This window comes from Crocuta crocuta, unplaced genomic scaffold (genome assembly GCF_008692635.1).
Source record: "Crocuta crocuta isolate KB4526 unplaced genomic scaffold, BGI_CrCroc_1.0 scaffold518, whole genome shotgun sequence".
Lineage (NCBI taxonomy): Eukaryota > Metazoa > Chordata > Mammalia > Carnivora > Hyaenidae > Crocuta > Crocuta crocuta.
Window position 1 is genome coordinate 833,347 of NW_027530514.1, and position 26,171 is coordinate 859,517.

Sequence of the window (26,171 nt, forward strand, 5' to 3'; positions counted from 1 at the left end):
AGCCATTTTCTTACTGGTGGATATTCAAGTGTATCCAATTTGTTGCAATAAATATCCTTGGATATGTATGGCTATATTTTGGCACCATATTTATGTCAGAAATATTCCTATCAATAGGATTACCAAGTCAATGGGTATACACAGTTTAGAAAATTCTTCCTAAGTAAACAATCTGAGATATATGAATTTAAATCTATGGATTCCAAACAGCTTGATAGATAAAGTAGAAATTGGACAGACTTCTAAGGAAAGGGATAAAATAAAGACATGGCAGCAGGAAATAACATGATATATATGTGACACTAAGGGACTCAGACCCAGTAAACCCAGTGCTCTAATCTGGGGGCACTTAGATGTGGGAGGGTGGGTTACTGAAGGCAGGATATCATGTATCTTGATGTCAACCGGAAAAATTTAGATTTGTCACTCTAAGAAGCAAAGAATCATTTATAATTATTATTGTAACATTTGCAATAACAAGACAAATGATTAAGCAACCTTTCAGAATCAGAAGAAAAAACCCCAGCAGTCTGCTGACCCACACATATTTGAGCTTGAGCGTGGTGTTCTTTTCCAGACCATATGGACTCTGGCAGTCTCAGTTTCCTCAGGAACTCCTTGAGTAACAGAATGAGAACAACTCACTGTTCAAATGCAAATGCTTTCTCATCAACTCAAAATTGCTCCTATTATCAAGTTTGAGAAATATAACAACAGTAAAAGCCCTCTAAGGACACAATCAATGACACACCACAGGCAACTTCCTATTCCTGGCCCTTTCTTCTCTTGTCACAGCCTAAGGCTGGAGAGGCTGCAGAGCAATCAACTTTGAGCCCCTGAGTAATAAGCACACTCTCCTCCCATCTGAATATCTTTGTTTTCAGTTTTAGCAGATCCTCCTGGAGTGATAATGGCATTCTGTATCCTCAGTCAACCAACAGGACAACCAATACATCCAAGGGTGGTCTTACCATAGCACAAAAGGTCAAGCCTCCAAATTTTTGTGGTGCTTAGTATTTTACAGAAGCCCATTGGTTTATACAACTACAGTTGTAAAACAATAATTGCCTCATCTGAAAAAATGTGGAGTCTGGAGTGGAAGCAAGATAATCCAACATTTCCACCATACACAGATTCTAATCACTCTGTCTTTGTCTTTTTCACTATTTTTATTCCTTTCCATCCTGAATATTATTATACTCTATGGATCCATTATTTACTGTCTTCTCCAAATACTCTGTAGGTGATCTCATCTACTCCCAGAGCATCAACATCATCTTTGAGTCAAGGACTCCTAAATCTCCAGATCCAAATTCTCTTCTGAGTTCCAGTTCCATAGTTATGATTCCTTATTGGATCATCTTTATCGAGTTGAAAGCACTTTCAGCTAGTAGTGCCACTGTATGATTGTTTCTGGTTATTGTCCATTACAATTGGTTGCTATCTCATTTTATTTGTCAGTGCCTATACTGTAGTGCTGACTAAAATTTTTTCATATTATGTTTGATCACAGCACATCAAACTTAACCTGTCCCAAACTAAACTCCTCAATTACTACTTCTGATTTGCTATATATCTTATATTTCTCTCTCAGTTAATAGCCCCACCATGAATTCTACTGCCTAAGCAAGAAACTTCAGAGTCACTTCTATTTTCTCCTTATTTAGCATCTATACCCAATGATCATGTATAGCTGTTCTCTCTCTCCGGATTTGTGTTTATATCCATGCTCTCTGGCCCAATGCAAGCCACTCTCAATTCCTTGGTTCATGTATTATCATCATTCACCTAGCCCATTGCCTTAGCTTTCTGTCTGTTTGCCCTAATTCTACCATGCCCACTGTCCAAACCATTTCTCACAGACCATCTAAAGTTACCTTTATAAAATATGTATTTTATCATATAATTTCAAATTCCACAAGTTTTTTTCCTAATTTCATCTAACAGAAAATGTAGAAATACATGTTAGATAAGGAATAAGACAGAATAACAGTTTATATTTTATTAAAATGAAATGTCCTATTGTAAGTCATTCTCAGTGTTGGACACTATGAACACACAGAAAAAAGACTCGGTACTTCTGTGCTAGGAAGATGGAACATTAACAAAGTAACTGTAGTAGTTAGGGTTACAGAGAAAACATAAGACACCCAGTTAAAGTTAAATTTCTGATGAAATCTCAATAATTAATTTCTTAGTGTAAGTACACCTCAAAGATTGCATGGGACACACTAACTAAAATATTGCTCCCTTGAAATTCAAAATTTGATTTGATAAATCTAGCAACCTTAAGTGTAATAAATGATGTATGCTAAAATATAGGTATGCAAATTACAAAACTACTACAAAACAGACAGATTAACTCCATCTGGAAGGCCTAAAAAATCTTTGGAAAGGGGTGACACCGATTAAAGTGATTAAGAGTAGTTAATTGGATGGATCGTGTGAGTGTGTGTGTGTGTGTGTGTGAGAGAGAGAGAGAGAGAGCACATGCACATAATAGCAACATGATAGACCTTCTACACAGAGGAGAGAATGTTTTCAAAGGCAGGAAAGAGAACCAACAGAGTGTTTGCAGTGCTATGCTGATAAATACACTATTGTTTCTCCAAAATAAACAACAGAAAATGTTGACTTATAAACAGTTTGCTAATTTCCATGGCAGAAATACTCTGACCAGGGCAGATTTTAAACAACTTTAACATGGAGTTGGTAAAAAACATGACACTGCACTATTTCTATCATACAGTATTTCTAACATGAAGATATAATGGATGTGAATAACTCAAGAGCATAGTCACATGTAGCAAATAATTAGGAAATAATGTAGCAAATAATTGAGTATTTACTACCTTTGTTTTAATGTACCTGCCCTAGTTCTAAGTATATATAATTTATTTTTTAATAGTAACACTGTTTAAACAGTTTGTAAAGGTTTTGAAAATTTAACAGTTGGCTCTCATGAATTAGTATAAGCCATTCCTAAGCACACCACTGCGTGTTGATGAACTACAAGTCTGTACCAGCGGAGTATAAAGTGCGTGAAGCAGGATGTGGGTGGGAACATGAATGAATAGAGCAGGGGGATGTGGGCAGTGGCAGGTGTTAGACATCACTTTTATAGGGACCCCATCAATCTATATATGGATAGATGATATAGATAAGAAGCAGAAGCAGACGAAGAAGCAGAAGCAGAAGCAAAAGAAGAAAAAGAAGAAGAGGAAGAGGAAGAGGAGGAGGAGGAGGAGGAGGAGGAAGAAGAAGAAGAAGAAGAAGAAGAAGAAGAAGAAGAAGGATAAATACATACATACTGAAGGTTTACCACCTCATCTTATAGGATTCAACTTACAAAGTGTCCTACTCACCCCTGTGCAGTGAAATAAAATAATCAGTTAGCATCAGAGGTCTGAATAAAAGCTCCATCATTTACTGCTAATCAAAGAAATAGAAAATAATGTCTTTTTCCTGTGGGAAAAATTAACTGAGGTTTAATGTGGCAAGGGGTTTGTATACCAAAAATTGTCAGATAAAATTCCTAGGTAGTGTCACTGTGAATCTCATATATCTTTTCAGAAACATGTACATTCACTGTTTCTGCACAAGGCAGAGACACACCCTTATTTCTTGTGATGTGGCTCCAGCATTAGTTTTTCTTTCCTTTTCTCTTCCTATTCTGTTAAAGATCATAATCTTAACATTGATTTTGATTCCTTGTGGGTATGTTTGCAAACTTTACTTCCCATTTTTCCTTTCTGTGTCTCCCTCTATTTCTTCCAAGAATTACTTAGAGTTTCAGAACAGAGAGATGTTTCTCAGGCTCTTTTCCCTTCTCTTCCAGAGATAAACATACAATGGAAATTCACTGTCAACTATAAATACAGTCAATTTGCTTCTAATACATTCTAATTATAGCTGTTAAAATGATCAGCAATAGCAACTTATAACCAATTAACCAATAGGTGAGAATCAATATCTTTTATGTGTTTTGGCATGTTACTAAAAGCATGCAGAAACCTGTGAGTAAGAGAGAGATAATAGAAATGAATAAAGATGAGGAAATGCCAGAAAACCCAGACACTGGATTTTAGGCTTAACTTGAGAGGCAATAGCAAATCAAAATATATTTTGAATCAAAAGGTAATATGATGAAAATGGGATTTAAGAAAGAATATCTTTTAAAAATGTTTTTTAATGTTTATTTTGACAGAGAGAAAGACAGAGAGAGCAAGCAGGGGAGGAGCAGCGAGAGAAGTAGACTCAGAATCCAAAGGAGGCTTCAGGCTCTGAACTGTTAGCACAAAGCTGGACGTGAGGCTTTAACTTTCAAGCTGGATATCATTACTGGAGCTGAAATCAGACGCTCAAGCAACCAAGCCACCCAGGTGCCCCAAGAAAGAATATCAAAAGAGTATACCCAGGATAATTTGCTATATTAAGTAGCAGCTTCACATCTATACTTAAAATTTATATACAACTAGTGCCCCCAAATTTTGTTTAATTTATAAATATAAAATTTGTGCAAGAAAAACATGTAGCTCCTTTGGCCCACATCTCAACATTCAAAAGAGTCTAGGGGAAAAAAAAACACATAAAAGCAATGACAAGTGGTCACTGTTCTTGTATATTTTGCAACATCACTCTTAATGGTAATCACAACCAGAAACGTATTTACTTTTAACTGAAGAATTGATTGGACTAGCTTTAAAATTTGCAATTTTATGAAAAGAAAAACATCACAATTCTTTTACCAATGTTGAAAGAAAGACTACAGAAGTTCTTATGTTCTGATCATTCAATACTGAACCTTTCCCTATATGACTTAATCTCCAAATTTAATGTTTTAATAAAAGAGAGTAGAACACTGGCATGTTGCAGGTGGTTTCATTTTGGTGTCCAATTCCACTGAAAAACTGTTGACTTTCTTCTACGAGAATTAGTAAAACAAAAAAGAACTAAAATAGATCCATAAATTCAGCATATCTAAGGCATGTGCATAAATAAGAGGTTGAAAATGATACGTGCTGTGGGGAAGATAGGTGCGTCAAAGCTCAGAGGAAGAAGAAATTCTGGTACGGGTGTTGATCAGGCAAGTTTCAGAGAAAATTACACATGAACAGAGACTTGAACGTATGGTGGGTGAAAAAAGTGCATACTAAAACCAGTAGGGAAAAAGGTGGGGAGAGCATTCTCAGTGAGTAGGGAGTAACATAATTTTGTAAAACTTACAACAGAGAGAAGGCTTTGTAGGAGATAAGACAGACAGGCAGTGGACAGTTAGGGCAGGGTCTATAATTTTTTCATGGGTGGTTGGGCGTTGGCCTCTGAGAGGGCAGCTGCCCTGACCAATGCTGGGCAGGATGTTTTAGACTGACCAAAAAACAAGAGGCCGAAAGGCCAAGTAGGTTTCTAACCCCAAGTCAAAGAGAAGGGGAATCTGAAATAAGAGGATGGCAGTGAGAAGGGAAAGAAGGAACAGATGTAAAAGATAATTCAGAATTAGAGCTGACAGGACATAATGACTGATTACATGTAGGGAACAAAAGGAAGGGAAAAGTTGAAAATGACTCAGGGGTTTCCTGTCTGGAGGACAGGAAGAACAGAGATGGCACAAACAGAAGAGAGAAGGTAAAGAAGGATGCATGTGCATGACTGTGCATGTGTGTAGTGGAGTGAGATATGGAAGGTGATACAGAGTTCAGTTGTTTTACTCACCAAAAAACATAATACCTGAGTGCTTTTATGTATAAGATACTGTATTGGTCACTGTGGAGAGAACAGTGGCAAATGAGACTCCACTTTGTTGAAAGTAAAACATTAAACACATTCTAATCTTAGCTGCAAAAATCCTAAATTTTATTTTCATATACATACACAGAGAAATATAACTTAAAGCTATACTTCTTCCAAGCCTGAACTTTTCTCATAAACACGGTCCAAGACTATCCCCTAAACCATCCTAGTAAATGACACTGCAAAAAACCAGCCCAAGAATTTTAACACTTTTAGTGCTTCAAAGGATAACAGATGGTGGAAATAGCTCTCTGGAATTGCATGGAAAGGCACAGTGAGAAAAATCAAAAGTACAAATGAAAGAGGTTTTCATTCTCTTCCCTGATGCTCCGTATTCTCTACTCTTTAATGTTTATCAGTTCAGTGTACCATTTACAATAAGGGGGATAACAGACTCCATCTTGGAATCATTTGTCCATCGGCACTCAATATTCAAATCAAACCATAGTTCAAGTCAAAAGAAAGCAATTTGTATCAAGTTTCAATGATTAACACAGTATTATGCATTATGGTAGACCAAAGACTTTCATAAATAACTACCTCTACCTTCAAGAAGTAAACACTATAGGTAGGGAGATAAGACACAAAAGAAATTGTGAAAACAATGATTTTTTAATCAATTGAGGCAAGCAAAGAAAACATGTTCAAGACAGCCCATAATTTATTAACAAATGACTAGTATACTTCTAATGTACTATAGTAGCACATCCTTAAATTACATATCAACCCCCTTTCTGTAAGCAAAACAAATAAGAACCTGTTTCTTTCACATGTAAGGAAGCCTAAATGAAAAAAGTCACTGATACAAATCTTGTACATTTTTCCTAGGTCTATCAAATTTTATGTCTTCCATGAATTTGGATGACATAAGTGTGACTTACTCACTGATTATGTATTATACCCACCAAAGTCCCTCCTAGAGTGAATTCTTTAAGTCAAGTAAAACCTATGGCATCCTTATCTTCTAATGCCTCCAGAGCATTGTCCAGGATTGAGCAAGAAGAGAGATAATGGTCAATGGATCCATTCAAAAGGATTGAAAAGGATTACCAGACAGCCTCTGAGGAAGTCTGGAGCACAGGCTCTAGAGTCAGACTGCCTGGCTTGCCGTGCTGGCTTCACTATTAACGGAAGCAAGTATATAAGCAAGTAATTTACATATCTATGCCTCAGTTTCCTCACTTGTAAAATGAAGATAGTAATGGTAATTTATAGAGTTTTGTGAGGGCTAAATGCACATGAAGTGCCTTAAACAGAATAGTGTAAAATTGCAGCTAATTTTGTCACCACAGTTGATAGAGAACCAGCAAAGAGCTAAAAATAGACATAACTAAGGCTGATGAGCATTTCTGAAAATCGAAATATGGGGGCACCTGGGTGGCTCAGTCAGTTAAGCATCCGACTCTTGATTTTGGATCAGGCCATGATCTCATGGTTCATTGGCCTCACATCAGGATTCCTTCTCTCTTTCTCTGCCCTTCCTCACTCGTGGAGAAGCATGCTCTCTCTCTTTCAAAATAAATTGTTTTAAAAAAGAGAGAAAAGAAAATCAAATGTGTGTTCTTTTCCTTTTTGATGCTCCAGTATGAAGTTCTCTCCATTGTGCCAGAGTCTTCTTTCCTATGCCTTTCCCTAAGGAATCAGAAAAGCTATGCATATTACAGGGAATGTGATTCTCTAAAGCCACATGCCTTTTCCATTTCCTTACTTTTTCATTTGCTTTCCTAAGGTAATTCCCAGGCTCAAATTCTTGGACATTTCTTTCAGTCTTTCCTCTTCCTTGTTCCTTTCTCTGCTACATTCACTTGTTGCCAAAACCTGCTGCTTTGTCCTTCCAAGAGTCTTTCTTATCCATTTATTTTTGTGACCACTATCATTATCCTTACTATTATTAACCATTTCTGGTTTATTTTAATCATCTACTAATTGGTCTCTTTCTCTCCAGGAATGTCCTATTATCATCCATTATTCATACTTCTGAAAGATTCATTACCCCAAAGTATTCCTTTCAATCTGGGTAGCTCCAGGTTCAGATATTTTCTTGTCTTCCTTCAGAGTAAAACCAGTTTCCAAAGTCTAGATTTTAAGAATATTTATCCACTGGCCCCAACCTTCTTCTATGGGTTATAGTCCTGGACTCTTCTGTTAAATATGATTCTCCAATTGGATTATATATGCAATGCCCTTTATGCCCGACTGCTTCATTATCACTCTGAATTTTCACCCAGTCATTTTCTTAACCTGGGATGTCCTAATCTCTCATTTCTATCTAATTACAATTCATTCATGAGATAAAGCTAAAGTCCTCCTCCCCCCACCCCCATAGCTTCTCCTGACTCCAGATCACCTCAGACACAATTACACACACACACACACACACACACACACACACACACACACACACACAGCCATATACTCCCCTGGCCACTTGAAGAAATTTCATACACATTTTTAAATAATTTGCTTGACTTCTGTCATTTACTTGTATTGTAATATACCTTTTACACCTGTATGGCCACCAACTTATCTATCCATCCGCCCATCCATCCATCCATCCATCCCTCCACTCATCCATCTATCCATCCATCTCTCATCTTCCACAATTAAATTGTAAACTACTTGAGAGCAGATCCTATACTGAACATTACTTTGGGAGACTTCCTTTCATCCTCCAATTTTACACAGTATTTGAAACATAGCTTGTACTCAGTAAAGATATTTTTAAAGAATTATAGAAAAAGATCAGCTAGCATATAATTAACTGTTAACATATATATGATAAAATTCCAAGTATTACTAGCTCTAACATATTTTCCCAATCTCCAATTTTGAGTTAGATTTCTCTGTGCTTTCATGCCAGTCTGTAAATTCTTTCATAGCCTTATTATCATACTTTGTTGTAAGTAACTGTTTACTTGTCTGTCAATTTAACTAAGCTCTATCTCATTAAGTTTTATAAGTCTCTAATGTGTCCAAATTAATGAGTAAAAATGAATAAATTAATGTAAAAATATACGCTACACATATGGGTCATTTGAAAATGATGGAAATTTTATTTAATATTACCCAGAGTTAAATAAGACTTATAAGGTCTGCTTCAGCATGTCATGTTCTGAATTTGTCTACCCAATGACCTCAATTATATATTACTAGTGATGCTGTCTAAAGTCATTAAAGACAGTCTAGACACATTCACAATGTTTAATATTTGTAATATGCATTATAGATGAGTGAATTCATTTTCTACCAAAATCATTTTTTTACTAAATAAACATTAATCCACTGCATAGATTGCCAAGGTCCTGAGCATGATCTTCTCCTTTTATTTAATACCTTCTATCCAAAGCAGAAATAGCCAGTGAGTACAGATTCTCCTTTAGCTATAAGCTTCCTGTTTTTGCACAAGAAGCATCTATTTTCTTGGCACAGGCAGCTCATTCTCATCCTGGACAAAAGATTCAGTAGAAAAGCAGAAGAAATAGCAGTGATTCACATAGTAACCAGGCTTGGCCTTGAGGCACAGTGGCTTTCTAATAATAATATTGCCAATATTTATTTCCCTTTGTATTCTCTCTCTCAACACAAGTTTTGGAAGAGAGATCATATTCAGAGATAGTCACATCAATTTTGATTTGTGCAACTATCACTCATCCCAACTAATCTTCATTTTCACTGAGCATCTCAGTGATACATACCAGTGGTTCTAAATCATGAGAGTATATCAGGATAACTTGGGGAAATTTTCCAAATACACATTTCCTGGCTTCCCACAGTAGGGGGCATTTGATACAAGATGGGCTAGTGTAAGGTATGGTGTATTATTTTAAAAAGCATCCCAATACTCTCAACAAGAAACACTAATTGATAAGACACAGTCTATATTCTGACTGAATTAGACAAAAAGTATTATTTCTCAAATTGTGCCAATATGAGCCACTGTAAGAGCTTGTAAATATTTGTTAAGTGGACAAAATTATAAATAATGTTGAGACTGTTCACTGATACCTTATTTTTTAAAAAGTTTATTTATTCATTTTGAGAGAGACAGAGAGTGAGCAAGTATATGCTTAAACCAGGGAGGAGCAGAAAGAGAGGGGGAGAGAGAGAATCCCAAGCAGGCCCTGCACTATCAGTGTAGAGCCTGACACAGGGCTCAAACTCATGAACCATAAGATCATGACCTGTCAGAAATCAAGAGTGGGATGCTCAACCCACTGGGCCACCCAAGCACCTCCCCATTGCTACTTTAGAATATGTGATTAATATTTATATGGTACTTTATACAAAACTCTCTTCTGTACTTTATCTCGTTTCATCCTCAAAAACTCTCATGAGATAACTAAAAACAATTTTCTTCCTATTGTCCAGAGGAGAAAACTAAGATTTAGGAAGGTAAACAATTTGGCCAATGTCACCCAGCAAGTAAGTACCAGAGCAAGAACTAAAAATATTTCGTTCAAACCCTGAATGCTAGGATTTACTCACTACTTCCTGAAGAATTGCAAAATTCCTCTTAATCATGTAGATCATCTGGATATTTTGAATCCATCCTATACTATGAATCCAGATACCTGGATTCTAGACCTAGATCTGCCCCTTTCCTGCTGAATGACCCTAGGGCAATTTACTATCAAAGTTCATGTTTTGAGAGAAAACCAGGAGCACAGATCATCAAACTCGGTTTTTACTCATACCATGTGACTTGAGTTAAAGCTGACGTTAGATAAACTCAAACAAAAGTCTGCTTAGGCTTCTACAACCTTAGTTTTTCAGGAAATCTCCTTAAAATATCAATATCAAGTATCACATGGTCTAAGATTGGCCCAAGAAAGCTGAAAAGATAAAGATCCACTGAGCTAGCAGCATGGGGCTGGCCCTAGGCCTAAGGTAAAGGTAACCTAATGGCTTCCTGATAGAATCAACAAGATAGTAAAAACTAGGATTCTAGTCAGATGCTCCATACAGGAGGGAACAAATTGCTTTTAGCTAAAACACCGTATATTCATAGGAACAAAAGACATACATAGCATACAATGGGCAAGGTTTTCCCAAGGGTAGGGTCACCAAAATAAAAACTGTTCAGAGCATCATTAACAGAGGACCTAGTTCCGTCAACAGGGGTAACTGGTGAAAGTAATTTATGACTAATTAAGATCCATGAAAAATAACTATTCCATATAAAACTACTATGGGTCTATTCTTACAGAACTAAACTTTTTTAGTATCCAAGGATTTGAAGAAGACAACTTCTTCTGGGAGCATTTAGACAGAGATGAAAACAATATTATCTTAAAATAGTTACAGCAGAAAGAGGGGCTTTATGAGACTCTATGAACTGCCATAGAATGATTTGTGTAAACCAGAAAACCATATAAAGAGAATTAAAATTATAAAAGCCACACAATAAAAAAAAATCTGTCACTTCCTCAATATAACCATGAATTGGAAATGTCAGCATTCCTAGTATTCTCTATTCCCAAGTTACTGGCTGTACTGACTTTATTCTAAAGGACAAAAACATATTTTTTGTAATTTTTATTTTTTTAATATTACCTGCTCAGTATGATCCCTACTATAGGTGGTAATAGAAGTACAGACTATAATGAACACCTCTACTGTACATGCAAAAAAAAAACCCAGCAAAAATGTAAAACTCATCACATTTTGATATAAACGTATGGCTTAAAATAGTAGAGAGGAGGCTGCTTGTCTCTGAGTAACACTTTCATTCATGATAAAATATATAGCTAAAAGATCCTTTGAATATGGAAATATCCCTTTCTTCTTGGCTGAGTTTTACTCAAAAATGAGATATTTTTCAAAAAAAGGAGCAAGATATTTTATCTAGTATATATGTTAGAATATTTATTTCCTGTAGTGTAGAACACCTACAAAATTATTAAATCTTTCCCAACAAATTATCAGAGTGAAAAAAATCACAAAGAACAAACATTTAAAATGGCAAAGTCTAATGTTTCCATTTTTACTCAATTTTACTTTTCATTTTTATTTACCATCAATATTTGAAGTTCTATACAAATCTACCTAAAATAATACAATTGAGATTTCTAAATGCTTCACTTATATATGCCATTTAAGATATGTTTGTGTACATAATTAGACTCTTAAGATTCCATGAGAAAACATGTTCTGAAACATTATGCATTCAATACATTCAATCTATTATGCATATCAGAGATTACACATATGACCTGGAGCCTCCTCCCTTCACTATATACCAGAAGTTCCTTCTTTTTTTTCATCACTTCCAAAACTTCATTAAATTCTATTAAATTTCACCAAACCCACTAAATTTCACTTGTTTCATCTCTATTGCCACCAGCAGAGTCCAAGCCACCATTATGTTTTGCCTAAACCACAATAACTGCTTCCTAAGGTTCCTTTATCCTCATCCAACCCACTTGTCACACTACTTTGGATCATGAATCTCCTTTCTTTGAACTGCTTCAAGGCCTTCTCAATAGTTTTACATAAAATCCGGAGATCTGAGAGGTCTCTAAGATGGAACTCTTGTTTGTCTTATCAATCTCATCTGTTGCCCTCCTCCTTATGTTTCTCTGCCTTCTTTTAGTCCCCCAACCAGGCTACACTGGTTTCCATTTAAGCTACACTGCACATACCATCCTCTCCGCCTGGAATTCCCTTCTGCAGGCTCTTCACAAGGCTGAGTCTTCATCTTTCAAGTCTCTCCCTAAATATCATCTCTTCTCAGAGCCTTCCTCGAACACGCTCTCTAAATAGTTTCACCTGTGTAGTTCTCTAACACTACATAGACTCAGTTTAGGCTCTTGTTAAAAATGAAGAATTTTAAAAACTGTGTTTGTTCTTTAGATCCTCTCCTCCCACACTCTTAAGTTCTACAAGGACAAGGACTCTACTTTATCCATTATCATATCCAGCGCCTGCCACTGGGCTCTGCACACAGTACATACTACATAAATATTTGTTGAAGGAAGAATGAATAGCCTGAGTCATTGGAAAGCAAACTGCTTCACCTACTGTTCAGCCTCTATCAGTTGAAGAAGTTCACTTCCCCTCTCCTCAATACTACCTTCTCTTCCAAAGCTGATTTAACTGGTTTCTACTGAAGGAATAGATCACACCTGAACTGAGAATTTAAGAGAATTTGGAAAAGACTGAGTACAAAATCCGCTGAACTTCAGGAGCAGAGACCACCACATGGCCCAGGAGGTGCAGAGGGACAAGACCAGGTCAAGCAGGAAAAAGCAGGCTAGATTCCAGTATTCACAAGGCCTCTCCCAGGTTTTTGAGAGGAATCAACTACATTCATGATGGTGGTGTATCTGGGGTGGTATACAGTCTGCCAGTGGGCTCCTCAACTTTCTACATTATCCATGGAACTTCTGCAACTCACTACTATGGCAAAACAGAATTCTAGGCTTAATTTAATAAGCACAGCCTGAAGTTCACATCTGGTATGCAGCACTTAAAGGCATACTGACATAGTGACACGGACTTCTGTCCAACTGTTTATAATTTCAGAGACACACTTCTGTTTATTCTTTTATCTAGTATATGATATAATGTTGACTGTTAGATATGTGATTTTGAAATGAAAAAAGATATAATCAAATATATAGATATATGTATATTTCCCATAAATTATGGGAAATGTATATGTATTAATATATATTTTCCTCATTATATTTTTTATTCCCAAGGCACAACTTTAAAATTAGGTTAAATATAAGCTACCACATTTACATGATTATATTCATTCTGATCCCATACATGTTGATCCTCAGAAGTCTCTGTGTTATAATTAATCTGAACAAAGATTGTCATTGCTGAAAAAAACTATGCCCTTGAGAGCTGAAAAAGTATGCTTATTAAAAAAGTGTAGATATAGCCTCCTTGTCAATTCAAGGCTGACTCATCTGAAACTGTGAAGAAGGAGAAAAAAAGAGTATGTGCAACACACATGCCCATGTCAAAAGCTTCAATGCAGATGGTGCTCAATGATCCAGTCCAGGATGTGAATTACCACTCCAAAGAGAGATCATTTCTAGAAAAGAAGTAGTAGAAAGGACAAATACAAAATAGCAAAGTAAAATCCTGAGATTAAGTAATTTGAATTTTTACCTGGAACCTAAATCCATTTTTTGCTAAATAAATGAAATTGATAATTAATTACAGAATGTACAAACATATGACTAATAAGGTTTTTAAATAAAAAAAATCATACCAAAACAAATTTCTCATTTTTTCCTAAAGGAATCAGAGAAATCTGAACCAAAGAATCTCACCATCTGATTGGTTCTTTAACTATACTGAACCCAGACTCTGAGGTTACACTGGTAATTTTTATATGATGAAATTGTTCAGTCATACATGTGAACACACACACGCATAAAACAACACGGTTAAATTTATTTTCTAGGAACTAGAAATCACAGGTATCAATAACCCCAAATCATGAATGGTTCAAGGGTTATATAAAACTGACTTCTGAATATGAGCTTTTCTGAAGATGTGAGAATTTCCTACACATTTATACATGATAATTATAAATACTCCAATAAAACAGAATTTAGGTAATCAAATAGCTTCCCACAAAGAAGCTGATGGCTTCACTAGTAAATTCTGAAACATCTGAAAAAAATTTACAGTAATCTTTTACAAACTCTTCCTGAATCAAATAATAGGGAATACTTCCAAATTTATTCTATGAGATCAATATTACCCTGATACCAAAATCAGACAAAGAAATCACAGGAAAACTACAAACCAGTACTAGTTATAAATATATACACGAAGATCATAAAAAATAATAGCAAATCAAATAAAAAACCCAAAATGGATAGCCAAGTAGGATTTACCTCAGGAATGCAAGATTGTTTCAACACATGAAAATCAATCAAAGCAGTACACCATGTTAACAAAATAAAGGACAAAAAGCACATTGCCATTTCAATAAATTTCAATAAATGCAGAACCTCATTCAAGAAATGAGAAAATCCAATACCCTTTTATGATAGGGACACTTGACACTCTAGAAATGGAAAGAAAGTTCTGAAACCTGATTTAAAAAACAAACAAACAAACAAACATCTACTGACACTCCACAACTAACATCATATTTAATAGGGAAAGACTGAAGGCTTTCTTCCTAGGATCAGGAATAAGATGTTTATGTCTGCTGTAACCACTTTTTGACAACTAGATATCCAATGGGCCAAAGAATGAAATTGGATCCCTACCTTACACCATATACAAAAAGTTATCTCAAAATGGAATAGATACCTAAATAGAAGAGCTAAATCTATAAAACCTTTAGAAGGATTTTTGGATTTCACAATAGTTTCTTAGCTACAACAACAAAAGCATGAGTAACTAAAGGAAAAATAGATCACTTGATCTTCATCAAATTAAAAACTTGTGCTTCAAGGTACTATCTAGAAAATAAAAAGAAAACTCACTAAATGGGAACAAATATTTACAAATCATTTATCTGATGAGGATATGGTATCAATTACATATAAAGAACTCTTACAACTCAACAATAAAGACAAATAATTCAATTAAAAATGGACAAAAGATTTTGATCAACATTTCTCCAAAGAAACCAAATATAAATAAATAATGAGCACATGAAAAGATGTCCAACATCATTACTCATTATAGAAATCAAATCAAAACCATAATAAGATAACACACTCATATAATTCACACTCACAAGAATGGCTATAACAGGGGCACATGGGTGGCTCAGTCAGTTGAGCACCCGACTTCGGCTCGAGTCATGATCTCACAGCTTGTGGGTTCAAGTCCCGCGTCGGGCTCTGTGCTGACAGCTAGCTCAGAGCCTGAAGCCTGTTTCAGATTCTGTGTCTCCCTCTCTCTCTGACCCTCCCCTGCTCACACTCGCTCTGTCTCTCTCTCTCTCTCTCAGAAGTAAATAAAACCTTAAAAAATTAAAAAAAAATGGCTATAACAAAGAAGACTAACAATTCAAGTATTGACAAGGATGTAGAGAAATTGGAATTCTTTTACATTGTTGGTAGCAACATAAAATGGTGCAGCTGCTTTCAAATCCAGTTTGATAGTCCTAAAAAAATGTAAACATACAGCTACCACATGACTCAGCAATTTCATTCAGAGGTTTATACTCAAGAGAACTGAAAACATATGTCTACTCAAAAAATTATACATAAATGTTAATAGCAGCTTTATATATAATAGCTTAAATATTGGAAACAATCCAAAGGTCCACTTAAATGATGGTCAGATAAACAAAAATGTGGTATATGCATACAAAGGAGTATTATCATGGATGAACCTTGAAAGTATCATGCTAAATTATAAAACCAGACATAAATAATCCATATATCATATGATTCCATTTATATGAAATTTTCAGAAGGGGCAAATCCATTGAGAAAAAGTAGATTAGTGGTTACTAGGAACTGAGTTTTAAAGAGAATAGGGAAATGACTGCTAGTGGGTAGTAGGTTTCTTTTTTGGGGTGATCAAAATGTTCTCAAATTACAAAGAAGTGATAATTGCACAATTTTGTGAAAGCCACTAAATTGCATACCTTGCAAGATGAATTGTATATGGTATGTGAATTATATATTCATCTTAAAAAGTAGGCAATCACCAGCAAAAACAAAGCAAAACAACAAAGACTGAATTATGATACATGTGCCCTTCTGGATTCAATTTATTCCTGATAATGTCAACTTCCACCTGATAATACAATGTCTAAGCATTTTTTTTCCCTTGGGCTAGACATTCATTTTCTGGATTTTTACTTCCAAATTCCAACTTCACTAGTTCTAGTGTGACCAACCATTCCAATTTTCCCAGGACTGGGGGTTAAGTTTTGGAGATTCCCAAGACATGAGATTTTCAGTATTAAAGCATGGATAGTTCCAGGAAAACTGGGACAAGTTTGTTCTTGCATGATCTTTCATAATTTACTTATTTGCTCTACTCTTTGTTGCAGTACAGTTGATACCCTCTACACTGCCATTTACAGTCTTTCCTTCTAACTCTATACTTTGTCTCCATGCTATTTCATTTGTCCTAATGGTTTTTATTATAAAGTAATTGCTCCCAAATTAGTATATCTAATCTAACCCTCTCCTGAGTTTGAGATATGAATAGCCAACTGTCTTCCGGATGTTTTAACTGGAAAGATCTTTGGCCACTAATACATAGGTCTAATGCTAAATCTAAACTTGTTTTCATGCCTAAATTAACTCTCTTCTTGATTTTATCACATTCACCTAATCTCTTAAGCTAAAGTGAGTTATCTCTTCTCATCTTTGCTTTATTACTACATCTAATGAATCACTATACTCTAATTATACTACCTGTATAATTTCTTCAAATCTGCCCTACCTCCTACCCCTCCTACCTATTCCTGCTAACATCTAGGACTGATATTGATGTATAGACAAGAGTTTCTCAGACTTTTTAAATCAAAATCACTTTGAAAAACTCAAAAACCGATAATGGTGTGTCAAATTTCAAAATACAGTATTAAAAATAAAACCTAAGAGAAGGCACAATTAAGTATTTACTTTTCCCAAGTTAGACAAATGTCCTGTTCTCTAGAGATTCTGATGCAGCACTTCCTACCTCCTTTCTTTCTTCTCTTTAACACACAAAACCCACACTCACTCCTACACACATGAACTCCTATCCACCCACACAACCATACATCATACAAATACACATACACACATGTGCTCAGGTTCTAGTATTGAGCACATGGTTTAAATTACCCCAGCACAACCTGGTGTTTTGGGCCTCTGGGCAACTGTTCTCTCCATCTGGAAAACTATTTCAAAACTGCCTACCTACTGAACTATTCATCTTTCAAAATTTATATTAACTCTTGCTCTTAAATCCTTCCTTGACCACAACAACCCCAAACAGAATATAACACTTTTTAACATATTGCACTTATAATGTAGTATTAAAATTTACTTGATTATGTAACTGCCACCTCCAACTTGAGAAAAAAACCCTTAATAAGAGACAGGAATTCTGTCTCATTTATACTTATGATTGAGAAATAGCAAGCATAAGACTCAATTTGTTGAACTTCATTATTTTTGATATACTTATTACTTTGATTAAGTGATGACAACTTACGCAGCATATCTAAAATATGACTAAGTGACATTTTTACTGATAACTGAAAAAGAATGTTTGGAAAGTTTATATACACAGTTATCAAAAAATTTAAAGCATATTGATATGCATATCCATCAATCTAGACTTGCAAAATAGAATGTACCAAGTAACATATGTATAGTCACCCTACTTCCTGTCTACCTACCACTCTCTCTTTTCCTACACAGTTAAGCATTTTGAAAAAGTCATGTACAATCACCATTTCCTTTTCCTGACTTATTTCCTTCTCACACCTATTGAAATAGAGTATTTCCACCCACTTATATATTAAAACTGCTATAACAAATGCCACCAATGACTTACTTTATATGGACAAATTCAAAGGATTCTTTTTTTTTTTTTTTAATCTTTGAAGGTATTAACTGATTTTCTGCTACTGGAGATTCCCTTTGAGCTCTACTACCTTAGCTTCTGGTTCTTCTACTTCTTTATTTCCCAGCTGAGTCATGGGATCCTTTTCCTTTACCCATTCCTTATGCATTGATTTTACCTACGGCTCTCTATGCAATTTTCTTCTAACTATATGTATTTTGGTGATGTCATCTACTTTCCCAGTTAACTGAGTATTTCAAGTTCATACATACTCAACTATTTCTTGGACCTATACCCTAGAATAAAGCACAGGTACCACAAAATCATTATATCAAAATCCAGACTCCTCATTGCTTACCTACCTAGACCTACTTTGCTTCTTTAATTCCACTTTACAGTCAGTGGCTCTTAATTACCAAACAATTGATATGATAGTCTCTCTATACTCTTTCCTTACAAAACCACATTCAATTGACAATCAAGCACTGCCAATGTGATTCCTTACTCAGCTCTTGAAATGTTTCCTTCCCATACCTTCTGCTACTCCTATAGGTCAAGGCCTTATCATTATCTTTCTTTGGACTATTGTAACTGTCTGTTAATTCATTTGCTTATTCCTAGTTTTGCCTACATCACATTCATCTTCCATTTTCCCCACTTCTGTCAAAGTAATACATAATTTATGTACCCACACACATGCATATAACGCAAATCTGACTAAGCCAGTCTCCTAATTAAAACCCATTAGTGCATCCTTATAACTAAATATAGTGTTTATTAAGTTTTATATTTTTACCCAGATATCATACACAGAAATCTAAATTCATCCTACCTAGTATGCTTTCTTGGATTTTTCTAATCTCTTATATTCCATTAAAATTAAAAATCATAATATAGAGTAAAATGTTCTGTAATGCCTAGAACATAAGGTAGGAGGTAGGGCTCATAAGCTTTCCATGAATTATGAAGGAAAGTTCTGTCATCAGGAAAATGGCTTTAAAGCAGGAACATTTATAGAAAAAAAAATATGGCAACATCATTAAGAGTACTTCTTCCAACTTTGTACTTTTTTCAATGTACAATTTCAAAATAAGTCATGTTTTACTACATTTAAATCAAAATTATTTTTATTCCTTGAAAAGTACTGATTAAATGTAGAAGGTGATATTCAAGTATACATATTGAGATAAAATCTATAATTGATCTATTGGGCCTCTTGAAATGTATTTACCAAAGTTTTATTTCCTAAAATACAAATAAATTTAAGTGATTTGTGAATGTAATATAAAAACTATAAGCATTTAAATGTTTAATTTTAGTTTTTGCCAATGTTAATAAAAATTTGTCATAGCAAAAGTAATAAACAAAGATTTATTTATATTCTTACTTTTTACAATTTTATCACTTTATTTTGGTTTACTTCAAAGACTTCTCAGCTAAAAAAATCTATAGAAAATCATTCTTAGAACACCTTTCTTAAAAGGCATTTGATAAAAACCTTGGAAGGAGACATTTCCCAGGAGTAACTACCTGGCTGTAATGGTTATGCAGAGAATTGCCATTGCTGAGACATGTTAAGGGAATGTTTAATTTTTCTTATCAAAAGCATAATTCTATTTAGAAGATTGAATATATCCTGTTATTCTGCAGAATTTTAAAGTTATTGACATTTTGTCTCATCAAAATCCATATTCACAACTCAGAATTTACTTATTTGGTTTCTTCTCTACTTCCTGCTTCCCTTTTGTGTTTGCCATTTAACTCTTCACTGGTATCTATACTTGCATTTGCAATAATAAAAATAAAACTAGATAGGGTATCTGCTCTTCTAGATTGTCCACGCCCTTAAGTAATATGGTGAGGGTGGGTGGACTACCTCTGCATTTCCTTTACTTACACGCTCCTTCCCTCTCTGCACCCTGCCTTCCAACTTCCATAAAATCCTGGGCTCCAGCTCACACACATTCCAAATCCAAAAGGTACAGAACTTCTGCCACCCTGGGACCCCTAAAAATGTGTCCTTTTCCTCTAATTAGTTTTATGCTTCCAATATGGCGTTAGAAATATCATTTAACAAAGGTACTTAATACAAAGCACATGTTTCCAGATAATTTTATCTGATTCAATTGTAGCCTTTTTATTGTACATACATGAGTAGTCAGAGTATCTACTCCCACATGCAATGTGAATTAATAAATCTGTAACCAGTGATCTGTGTAAGAGACGACATTTTCAGTCAATAAAACTAATGCCATACTCACGGTGTAGGTTGGTGGGGCTGGTTTTCAGCATTTCTTGGTGTTTTGCAGGCAGCAGGCTTCGCCATGTCCCTGACAACACACCTGGGGCGCATGATAGACAGCACAACGCACTATTAATTATAAAAAGGGTAGAATACATCTGGAAATTAAACACGGTACTGAAAATACAGTCTAACGGAAAATCTTTGTAAGCCCCTTTGATATTAACCTGGAGCCCTGGAAAAGCCCTTAGAGTTGGATATTTTTGACTCAGACTTTCAAGAGCTCAGTTATACCCAAATAAAATCTGTGCTAGCCTCCTTATTTGATTTTCCTTTTAGCACCAATAAAATGATTGTCAGCAATTTTTCCCATAGAAGAAATGCTACTGAAAGCTTTGGCCTCACCATGTGATGACATCTGAAAGCTTAAAAATATGAACAGCTGTTGTGTTGATATGTTAAAAGATGGGCAGGATTTTCTGTGGCTTTTGCTATTTTACTAAAAGATATGAACTCCTATTTCATGCTATTTCAAACCACACAAGTTTTTTCCTTTATCAAAAAAAGATCTAATAGGCTGATGACATTTTATATGTTCAAAATCCCCTTCAAGTTAAGAAAAGAGAAAGACTTAGAAGGAAATGTTCATAAATAAAGTATTTTTGTGTGTGTTTGTATGTGTACAATAGAGAAAATACCTCCATAGTGTGAAAAATATATATATAAAAGGTCTTTGTGTCTTGATCCCTCCATTACAGTATATATAAATGCAGAGGACAGACAGTATAACAGAGCTCTAAAGGGCAGCAGAAGATGCTCTCACCCTTGTGTCAACAGGGCATACTGAGCATTGAAGGGATTCATTGGCAGAAATTCCAAAACACCCCCATCTGAGGGTGTGCTTGGATAGCTCAGATATCCCTTCACCTCAAAAGCTTTAAAAAATATTGCTTTGAATAGGGAATCCTTGGTTACAGAGCTGAGACCCCATATCTAAAACTTTGCTAAATGGAAAAGTCCCTCAGGACCCAGTATTCTCAAACTCAAATCTGGTTCTTAACAACTTCGATGGAGGTTTCCAGGAGGTTTGACTACACTACTAATTTTTAAGGCCAGACATGTTTTTCCAGAAGTGGATCATTGGTGGGTGAGGCAGAGGCAGATAAACTTTTCCCAGAGTTAAAAGCTGCATGGCAAAATTCTCCACTTCTGAAAGAAATGATACAGGGAAACGTGGACACAACGCACAGAAACGTGCACACACACATACTGCTCATTCCAAACAAGGTAGAGTAAGACTTAGAAATCAATATGTAACATGACAAGAAAAGAAAACGGTACTATTTGAAAGCCTCAATATACTTTCTTCCTAGGATAAAAGTAAAGAAATGTGGCATTTTTTGAGAACTAATGCTAAAACTCTTAGTGGACTGGTCAAGAGAGGAGTCAAAAACATCCACAGGAACCACAAAGCTTTCTGTTCTTGTTCCAGTTTCATGGAAGAAGAAAGCCCTAGGGTTAAGGGAATCAGTGGTAACAGAATATTCAAAAAGGCACTTGTTAGGAAGAAATAATGTCCTGGGATTTCTGAGCTCTGAAATGTTAGTCTAACTTATACAAAGTAGGAAGTTTGTATACATACATAAAATGCTCAGGAAGTTACATTTCATCACACTGGAAAATCTTTAGAAATTCTCACTCAAGTAAAAATAGTACATTTAGCAAATTTAATCTACATGCACTGGTTTGTTAAAATATCGGAAATATCACCAACTTTGGAAAAATTTTTGAAGAATTATATCTATGAGAAACCATATGCAACCTTCTATCTTAGTTCATTTCTTTTTTATCCCTAAAGCTTCAGGTATTTATACAAAGTTCTGAAATAAAATAAATCAGCCACTTTAATTACAGTTTTCATTACATATGCTTTAAGTAAATCTTTTATAATAAATGTGGACTACCAGCCAGCACTAACAGTAGGTTTCTAAGCAAAACTTTTTTTTTTTTAATCTGAGTGAAAGACCACATCTCTGTAAGAAAACTCTCATCTAATCTCAAGTATCCAGTGGTTTTGGTGTAAAAGCACAATACCTGACATACTGCTTCTGTCTGTACAACTATATAATCTTCCAAATAAAACCTTTATTTGAATTTCTGAACTTTAAATATTGAATAATGAAAACAAATACATCAACACTCAAAACATTTAGTATTTACAACTGTATTGGATTTTGAATATACTTAATTAATGCCCTTAAATTAATTTTTAAAAAGCAGGTAAACAACATATTTTTCATACTAACATGTATTCTGACCACAGGACTACAGTGATATAGCTGGCTACTGACTCTGTGTTTTCAGGGCGAAAAACTGTTTGTTTCATATTACTAGTTATTCAATGTATCTGATGGGGCTCTAAACTATGGTAATATATATTCCTATATCTATAATGTTTATTCATTTTTGAGAGACAGAGCTTTAGTGGCAGAGGAGCAGAGAGAGACACACACACACACAGAATCTAAAGCAAGCTCCAGGCTCTGAGCTATCAGAGCCCCTATACTGGGATATTTTCTAACTTGGCATCTTTTTAGAATTTTTTTCTAGATATAAGAAAAAAAGATTAAAAAAAACCCCTATGCTCAGATACATTCATAAGATACATAAAAAATATGGGTGTCTGGGTGTCTCAGTTGGTTAAGTATCTGACATCAGTTTAGATCATGATCTCACAGTTTGTGGGTTCAAGCCCTGCACTGAGCTCTGTGCTGACCCCTTAGAGCCTGGAGCCTGCTTTAGATTCTTGTCTTCATCTCTCTTTGCTCCTCCCTCACTGTGTCTCTTTCTCTCAAAAATAAATATTAAAAAAATACATAAAGAAATATATGTTCATAAGATTTTTCGTAGCCTGTGTGGACTGACATTTCTCTTTTTTGGATTAACACTTCTTTAAAATCATAATTGAAATTGTTGTGTCTGGCATATCACGGTTTGGAGGGGTAAACTGTTAATAGTTTTGACAGTTCTAATATGTAAAAATTGTTTAGTACCAGCACTTTCTATTATATCCTAGCCATTACACTTATAACAATACAGATCTCCTCATACTTTAAAAACACAATAAACACAATGGTATTTCAATATGTTGTAGCAATTAAGTATCTTCTTCTACATACGATTTATTCCTTCAGCCAGACATAAGGAGGCCACAAACACTGCCAAAGTGCTGACTTCCCAGAACTGTTATGGATCAAGAGACTAGGAGTTCAAGGGGTTTGACCTCTTATTCTTTGCAACTGTCTTTAATTACTCAGGGATTTATCAGACATGGATTCTACACCATCTTCAAACTGCAAGTGAGCATTCCCTCATCACTCAAGCATCACTGCAGATTTATGCAAATGAGACATTCTGCAACCACCTCAGGAGAATGCTTCTCCTGACTCCGCCCTCAGCACTGCTGGATTTTATGAATGACTGCAATCAATGCGATGAATGTCTGCCAACTGCCCACTCAACCACTTCTACTCTTCCCTGCACATACACACGGGAGAAACTCAAACTGGCACAAACCTGTCGATGAGGTTATGGTAAGATTTTCATCTCTCCAAACAGGAATTAAATGTGCTTTCAGATACTCAGAGTATGTGAGTTAAAAATCTTAAATGTCTTTAAAAAACATAATTTACATAATTACTTTCTCTATTTTGAGTTTCCATTTTGATTCCTATAATCTCTACTCACCCCCCCATCACCCACCTGCAAAAAAAAAAAAAAGAAAGAAAGAGAAAGCAAAGAAAAAGAAAAAAATACACACAAAAAACTATTTTATGAAACTTTATTTCAATTTGAACTTTATCTAAGTTGTTTTATCTTTCATGGCTAATGTCAGGAAACTAGTTACTGTGCACTAAGCACAGTAGATATGCACAATAGATATGGCATTTTTACATTTCTGTTCTCAATTTCTTGATTTTTGAATTTTCCTGAGATTTGTCCAGTCATCAGTGGAGATAANAAGAAAGAAAGAAGAGAAAGCAAAGAAAAAGAAAAAAATACACACAAAAAACTATTTTATGAAACTTTATTTCAATTTGAACTTTATCTAAATTGTTTTATCTTTCATGGCTAATGTCAGGAAACTAGTTACTGTGCACTAAGCACAGTAGATATGCACAATAGATATGGCATTTTTACATTTCTGTTCTCAATTTCTTGATTTTTGAATTTTCCTGAGATTTGTCCAGTCATCAGTGGAGATAAGTACATTCAAAGTTTCTGGGGAAAAAGTGTATTTGTGCTTACTCCCTAAGTGTTTTTGTACTAGTCTGCGTTTGTCATAAGAAATCTTAGAGGCACTTGAAATAACAGAAGATTGAGAAAATGAATTTTTTTAAATACATAATCTCTTGATTTGCAGATCACTAATTAAAATATATATAGAAACAAGGATTCTCCAGCAGCCATCTCCATCTTGGCTGATTGCAAATAGAGTTCTCTAGCAATTCAGGCGAAAAACTTTAGACTTTACTCTTCTTTTCTCTTAACACTTTGTGTCCAATCTATCAGATTGGTTCTAGTTTCAAAATACATCCAGAGTCTGACCATTTTTTTACCTCCTCCATTATTGCCACCCTGTCTTGAGACATAATCACCATTTACTTACATTCCCACAAGACTTTTAACTGATTGCCTAGCATTTACCCTTGCCCTTCTCCTATAGTTTATTCTCAACACAACAGCCAGAGTGACTCTGATCAAATGTCAGTTTTTAATGGTTCCTATTCTGATTATTTTACTTACCACTATAATCTGCTTTCCCACAGCCACCACATTCATATACATCCAATGCCCTTTGCTAGCTCTACTACTTACTAAAATTTACTGCCTCCTACTGCTGAAATAGGATTGCTCAAGAGAAAGGATCTGGTCTCTTCAGTTCACTGACATAGGCCAAGAACCTAGAATAGTGTCTGATGTAATAGTCACTCAACACATATTGGTTAAATGAATGAGTAACATGAAAAGGAGAAAAGCTGTGGGTTTCAAGCTTGACTAACTAATTTTAAGACTCTAAACTATAGTGATTTAGAATAGATTCTAGGTAACACTTTTTTGCAAGATTACAGCTTAAGATATTTATAGAATATAAATTGATTTATAGTCAATAAGTTTTGACTTGAATAGTTTCACTACATGTGTTTTCATACAGTTTGACTAAGTTTCATTCTCTTTCTGAACAAGGAAAAAGGTATTTCTCACCTAGATAGATAACATATCTATTGGAAAAGATTCTTTAATGTCAAACCATTGCTTAAACCAGCAAGGTACCATTTAACATCTAGTGTAATGATATTTTATCAAATAAAACTTTAAAATAATTGTATATGAGGCAATTCTTTGATAGTAAAGAGAGAAAATTAATCTCTTTTTCTTCTGATTTTTCTAACAGGGTAGGAATATAACAAGTATTTCTATTCATTTAATACTAATTATGTACCAAAATGTAAACAGTATATCTTATTCAATCTTTAAGATATCTACCCCAAAAGGAGATATTGTCCCATTTGACAGATGAAGAAACTGTACATCCAAAAGATTAAATTATTTTTTCCAATAGAAATGGCAAATATTA

General features: G+C 34.9%; 1 protein-coding gene across 1 annotated transcript in view; it reads right to left on the reverse strand.

Moving 5' to 3' along the window:
* RIMS1 (regulating synaptic membrane exocytosis 1) overlaps nucleotides 1-26,171 on the reverse strand; it is a 478,148-nt gene that overhangs the window by 378,148 nt on the left and 73,829 nt on the right. Inside the window, 1 exon segment of the mRNA XM_077767235.1 lies at nucleotides 20,553-20,633. Coding sequence (XP_077623361.1) covers nucleotides 20,553-20,633 — 81 coding nt within the window.